The sequence below is a fragment of the Musa acuminata genome, chromosome BXJ2-3 (genome assembly GCF_036884655.1).
Source record: "Musa acuminata AAA Group cultivar baxijiao chromosome BXJ2-3, Cavendish_Baxijiao_AAA, whole genome shotgun sequence".
Taxonomy (NCBI): Eukaryota; Viridiplantae; Streptophyta; class Magnoliopsida; order Zingiberales; family Musaceae; genus Musa; species Musa acuminata.
The window spans coordinates 42,422,093-42,428,923 of record NC_088340.1 but is presented as its reverse complement, the minus strand read 5'-3'; the positions used below and the strand labels follow the sequence as shown (position 1 = coordinate 42,428,923).

Genomic DNA, 6,831 nt, shown 5'->3' with positions numbered 1-6,831 from the left:
GAGCTCTGGCAACAGAACAGCAACTTCCATGGCCATAGAAAATACTTTGAATGGTTAAATCCATTATGAAAGCATGGGCAGGTCTTCATGGCCAATCTGATATCTGCTCATTGAGATATATTGAACATAATCACACTTTGTTCTCAGCTGGAATCCCCTGAAACACTCACCGAAATCAATTTCATGTATATGAAGGATGGAGTTATGATGCTTCCACTGGAGCAATTCTCAATTCATAGTAATATGTTGCATATGTTATGACAACTCATTTGCCCTCCTGTGGACCATTGGTTTGCTTCTGGAAAAGAAGCAATAGGTGATGCAGTAAGTGAAGTTTCACTGCACTAAAAACCAGCAGCAAGTTGCCAATAGATTTAAGACTCTAAAGAGACTGCAACAGTTACATGAAACATAAATACAGCATAACATGAAGAGGATGACATGAGCTTGAGTTGCTTAGTGATTCTTCAAGTCATTCTTCGCCATTTGCACTTTGGTTCCTTGAGCTTTACTGCCACCTGCACATAGATCCAATCACAAGTCCTGTCGATCAACTGGAACAGAGCAATCCTGATGCCATTTCTCAGATGTTATCTTTAAACAATAACCTTATTTCTGGACAACACCAAATGGTCATGCATAAATCAAAACACTAGAACACAAATACATGAAGTCTACATAGACAATCTTAGCACTTTGCCACAGTTCAATTGATTCTTCGTCATTATTTTGGGCTTCAGCTTTCAGCTGCACATATCTCCATCCAGCCATAGATGTTGTCGATTTGTTGGAAGAGAGTAATCCTCAATCCTTGCTTCATGATCACTACGCCGATAGAAACCCAGAAACAACTATGAATCCCACGACAACGCTAGTAACATCTAATATTATTGTTTCAAGCATATCATCATCAACATCTTCTTCTAGTTTGACTCCTGCATCAGCTGAACTGGCGGCAATCTGCTTTTTATTATAGAAACCCCAAAATAGCAGCAAATCGGGAACTTATATAAAGCATTCTGGTAACACCTAAAACAAAGTTCTGCGAGTCCTGCAAAATATGATTTCCAAGAAAAAGGAACAAAAAAAATATATATATACTCTCATGTTATGAATACGAAAACAAACGCACATAACATTAAATGTTGATTAATGAAAAAAAACACTTAATCAAGAAACATAGAATATCTCTATCTCTCTTAATATAATTATATAATCAAAAGTCTCAAACTTTTGCACCCAAATGATAGGAGCAAGCAGTCTAGAGTAGGATTGATATGAATTTATAAAACTTATTAATAATAATTCACTTAAAAAAAATTGATGGATATGGATTTTATTTTAGCAGAAAAAAATATTTGTACTCTGGTAGAAAATGAAAAGTGAGTCTCATACTATATTTTGAGGAGGATCAAAATATACAATCTCATCTCAGAAAAGAAAGATTCTTCACTCAATAAGACAATGATTTCAGCCGAACACTAATAGCATGTCCTCATTAATGATTATAATTTTATTGTCTAATTGTCTCTCTACACTATGATTGTCATTATCTTTATCTAATTTGAGCATAATAATATATTGTAAGAACAACAACAGAAGAACACAATCTCCACTCTCAAACATTGATTAAATATAGGTAGATTAACTATTTCCTTAGCAAACAGAGTCTGTATGGCATACACTTTTGCAATTAATCTTTTAGTTGTCAGATACGTATCGATGGATAGACCAGGCGATAGCAAAATGATGATAGATGGAGATGTTACGATACTATAACTAATACATGTTAATGTATACAGAGAATCCATTATGCTTATTTCAGCTTAATCATGACAGCATAATATGATAACATCATTACATGCTAACGCAAGATTTCGATGCGACTAACTACAGAGGAAAACATGACACACTTTAGCACTTACCGGCAGTTCATGTCGTTGTTTGCCATTTGGATTTGAGCTTCGCAAGCTTTACTGCAAACTGGACATAGATCCAGTCGTTGGCCTTGTCGATCCATCGGAAGAAAGCGAATCTGATGGCCTGCTTCATGATGAGCGTGCCAATAAACAGCCAAAAGCCAACCACAAATCCAACCACAATACTGGTGTACTCCAATAATTTGTCGAGCTTCTCATCATCTTTAACTCTGGCATCAGGTGGAGTTTGATAAACAGGGCAATCTGGCAGTGGCGTACCGCAAAGGTCTTTGTTACCCACATATGACCATGAGCCAAAGGTCGACAATTGACCACTCGTGGGTATTTTTCCTGATAAATTGTTATAAGACAGATTCAAACGGGCCAGAAAACTCATAGCAGAAAAGCTTGAAGGTATCTCCCCTGTGAGATTGTTCACCGATAAGTCAAGTGATTCAAGCTGTTTCATGTCACCCATCTTTTCTGGAATCCTCCCCGTCAAATGATTGTTGGACAAGTTTAGGAAGCGCAATCCGAGAAGCTTGGTCAGTTCTTTTGGGATTTCACCAGAGAGATGATTATTTGACAAGTCTATACTTGTCACCAGCGAGAGAATGGTTGTGTAATCGACCATTGATCCTTTCGTTGTTAATAAGCTGCTCTCGATATAAGTATAGTTGTTATCTTGGAGCAATGGCCTGGTATCATTTTGTACCTCAACCATGGCATTGAAATTTCCTAGAGATGATGGTAGGCTACCAAATAAATTGTTGGAAGAAAGATCCAAAACCTGAAGAGAAGTGAGATCCACTATGTTCTCAGGGATAGTACCATATAATAAGTTTGACCTCAGACGAAGAACCTTCAATGACGAGTGGTTTCTTCCTATCCATGTGGGAATTTTACTAAATAATTTATTTTCACCTAAATCAACGGTAATTAATTTGTTACAGTGTTTCAAAAATGAAGGAATCGTTCCGGAAAGGTTGTTATTATTCAAATGCAAAGATCGTAGATAGATTGGAAATGAGTTATGACAATTCGGGATTTTTCCAATTAAGTAATTGTTAGATAGGTCGAGAATTTCAAGTGAGTGCATATTACAAAAGAAGGGAGGAAAATCACCATTGATATGATTATGAGACAAAGATAACAAAGTGAGACTTGCACCTTCGAAGCTCGATGGAATAGGTCCGACAAATGAGTTGTTGGAGAGATCCAATATGAATTGGGGAGGAGAAGGTAATTGACCAGTCAAAAAGTTGGAGCTCAAGTTAAGAATTTCCAAACCTTTTGAGAAATTTGAAAACCAAATAGGGAGGCTGCCTGAGACTCCAACTCCGGATAGATAAAGCCATTGCAATTGTTGTTGAGTCTGAAACCATTCAGGAAATTTTCCTCTGAGATGACAAAAGCTCATATCGATAGTGATGGCACTAAAAGGGGGTCGCCAATCATTTGGTAGCATCACATTCAAGGAGTTGGAAGCGATTATCAATTCTGATAAGCTTGTAAGATTTAAGAAGTGTGCCTCGGTGATGTTGCCTGCCAGCGAGTTTGAGGAGAGGTCTACCTTATGTAACTGAGATAATTGGCCCATGCTCGAAGGAATAATCCCGGTTAAATTGTTACCCTTCAGGACTAAGAATGATATAGATGCTCCTTGTGAACAAGTAGACAAACCATAGAATAGATTTGTAAGCTCTCCACCAATGTTATTGTGAGACAAATCTAACACGGTCAAATTGCATTGGTCACCCAACATAGTTGGTATCTGACCTGATAAGTTGTTATATGATATGTCCAAGTTTTGCAAGTAGTGGAGTTTACCGATCTTCTTTGGTATCTGCCCAGAAATATGGTTATTGCTTAAAAATAATTCCTCCATATGGATGAGAGTACCCAAAGTCTCTGGAATGTATCCGCTAATATTATTCATTGATAAATCTAAGTGTACCAAGTTGGTGAGGTTGCCGATGCTCGGTGGTATCCAACCGACAATATTATTCCTTGATAAATCTAACGTTACCAAGTTGGTGAGGTTGCCGATGCTCGGTGGTATCCAACCGACAATATTGTTGTATGATAAATCTAAGTATACCAAGTTGGTGAGGTTGCCGATGCTCGGTGGTATCCATCCCACAATTTTGTTGACTGATAAATCTAAGTATACCAAGTTGGTGAGGTTGCCGATGCTCGGTGGTATCCATCCCACAATTTTGTTGCCTGATAAATGTAATTCCAATAGGTTACTGAGGTTGCCGATGGCCTGTGGTATTTTTCCGTTGATGCCATTATTGGACAAATCTAGGTACTCCAATCGGACAGAATCTCCCACGGTCGGTGGAATTTCTCCGCTGATCAAATTGTACCCCAAGTCTAAATGTCGCAAGTTTGTGAGATTCCCTAGAGAAGCTAAGATATGAAGAGTGACAATAGAATTCCATGATAAGTCCAGGTACTCCAGGTCTCTAAGGCTCCCTGGAGGAATATCTCCAGATAATTGATTCCATCTCAAATCTAGGTACTCCAATCGGACAAAATTTCCTACGGTTTGTGGAATTTCTCCGCTGATTGAATTGGCCGACAACCCTAAATGCCGCAAGTTTGTGAGATTCCCCAGAGAAGCAAATATATGTAAGTTGACAATAGAATTCCATGATAAGTCCAGGTACTCCAGGTCTCTAAGGCTCCCTGGAGGAATATCTCCAGATAATTGATTCGATCTCAAATCCAAGTGCTTCAGGCCACTGCTGCTACTGACATTGTTCAGAATTTCACGAATTTCTCCTTTAAGGAAGTTGAATGACAAATCCAACTCCTTCAGATTACTGAGAGCTCCTAGAGCAACTTGTACCGACTCGATAGTGAGACTCCCACAGCCAGAAAGAAGGAGGTACTCGAGGCTGGTGGCGTTAGAAAGCCATCTTAGCATGGCAGACGTGATGTTGGAATTCCAAGACAGATCCAACGTGGCGATGATTGTCAGATTAAAAGGGGGCAAAAGAGATGGAACACATGGCAGGTCTGCATCGCTCAAACGCAACACTTCAAGTGCGGGAATGGAATTAATTATGTAGAACCAATTGGTTGCATTGGAGAGGTTGACAAAACTCATATCAAGATATTTTAGAGAAGGAATACGGGAGAGCCAATCGAGATCATGAACATGTAGAAAATCATCATCATACCATCGGTGAAGGTCGAGATAGTGTAGGTTTGAGAGGTTCCCCAGCTGAGGTGGAATTGGTCCATCGAACATGGCATAAGATAGGTTGAGATATTCCAAGTGGACTAGTGAAGCGATCATTTTGGGCACAGGGGCGTGGGAGAAGTTATTCATGCTCAAATCCAAATACTTCAAATGCTTCAGTTCTTGCAAAGAAGGATTTACCTTGCTCCCACCCATTGTTTCCATAATGTCTGAGATATCCCACAAATCGTATGTGTAGGAGTAGTGGAGGTCGAGCTTGGTGACATGGCCGGTGGTGTGGTCGCAGGCCACACCTCTCCACCCACAGCAGTCTTTGCCGGTCCAAGAAGAAAACCTGTCGCCGGGGTCGTACATATCGGATTTGATGGCGAGGAGAGCTCTCCTCTCGCTTTCCATGCAACTGCTGCCGACTCCCTCCACCTCGACATGATCCTCATCGCCGAAGCCATGGCCGAGACAGCAGGAGACGAGAAGTAGGGCCACGAGCATCATGAGACGCTTCGAGGCAATACGTCCGTCCTGGAAACTGCCGCTACCAGCTGCAGCCATTGATCGAACGCTCAAGAGAGAAGAAATGTGAAGGTGTGACGTTGGAAAGGATGTCTCTGTGGGTATGTATAGGCACATCACCACCGGAAATCCCCATGACATCTGCGCACATTCCCTGTAGATTTGATCCCGTGGCTAGCACGCAGTCAAGGTCAATCATACTTTGACTTTAGTGTCGCTAAGATGCAAGTCAAAGTCAAGGTCTCCCACTTAATTCTGATGCGAGGATGGATGATCCATGTAAGTTGGAGAGGGACCTAACTTCCACTCACAAAGCAACAACATGATAGAAGCTGCGAAGCACTTAATTCTAATGTGAGTGAGATTTGGACGATTCATGTAAATTGGAGAGGGCCCTAATTTCCTAAATGTCTACATCGATTTTGACTGGTTGTCATGTTTATAGATATTACACAGCTAATCTCCTTTCAGATAACCTTTGTCCTGAGATTAGTATCACGATGAAATGATTCGATGAAATGAAGTGCATGAAAGCTAAATCAGAAGCATACTCGACAATATCACGAAAATCACGTGAGGCTTCCACGGGTATATACGTATATGGTAGGTACATTACCAGGTAACTCCATACCTCGTGATTTCCGTGAGTTCTATATAGATTTGGTCATGGGCAATTGAGGTCAAGAAGACTTGAAGTTTATTGTGGGGGTGATATTCAAATCAAACTCAATAACATTTGAGTATGACAAGTTTAATTAACGGAGTCTATAATAGGTCTTGAGGATAAGTATCAAAAAGTTTATTCCATCCTCCACTTTGACGTGGAATCATTGAGTTGAATTTTTTTTAAAAAAAATACTTTATTTTTTTCTCACAAATATCTCAATTAAAAAAATATATAGTATTTTTTTTAATTTATCATTTTATCCATATCACTCGTCGCTCTCTATCGTGCTTGGTCATGTCTTCGTTTGTCGATCGTCCTCCTCTTTTGACTATTTATATCTCTATGCATTAACTAGCCGGTAATATTAATCATCCCTTTTCTCTTTTCTAATCACTTACGCCTTTAGGCGAGGGAGGGTTGATGGATTGAGCAATCAAACACGGGCGAAGGCATAATTAGGGATAAATTACTATAATTTTTTTAAATTATAAAGATAAAATAATCTTTTTATACAATCATAT

The 6,831-nt window shown here is 39.5% G+C and overlaps 1 protein-coding gene across 2 annotated transcripts; it reads right to left on the bottom strand.

Moving 5' to 3' along the window:
- Nucleotides 1–340: 340 nt before the first annotated feature.
- On the bottom strand, nt 341–5,710 carry LOC135586326 (receptor-like protein EIX2). Of its 2 annotated transcripts, none has more exons than XM_065101246.1 (2): nt 1,926–5,710; nt 341–1,051 (listed from the first exon to the last, which is right to left on the bottom strand). In XM_065101246.1, exon 1 carries the CDS (start codon nt 5,680–5,682, stop codon nt 1,933–1,935), a length of 3,750 nt encoding a protein of 1,249 aa, XP_064957318.1. In that variant the 5' UTR covers nt 5,683–5,710; the 3' UTR covers nt 341–1,051; nt 1,926–1,932. The 2 variants fall into 2 exon arrangements, with proteins under 2 accessions (XP_064957318.1, XP_064957319.1); XM_065101247.1 differs by having other exon boundaries at nt 341–1,042.
- Between the last annotated feature and the right edge of the window lie 1,121 nt (nt 5,711–6,831).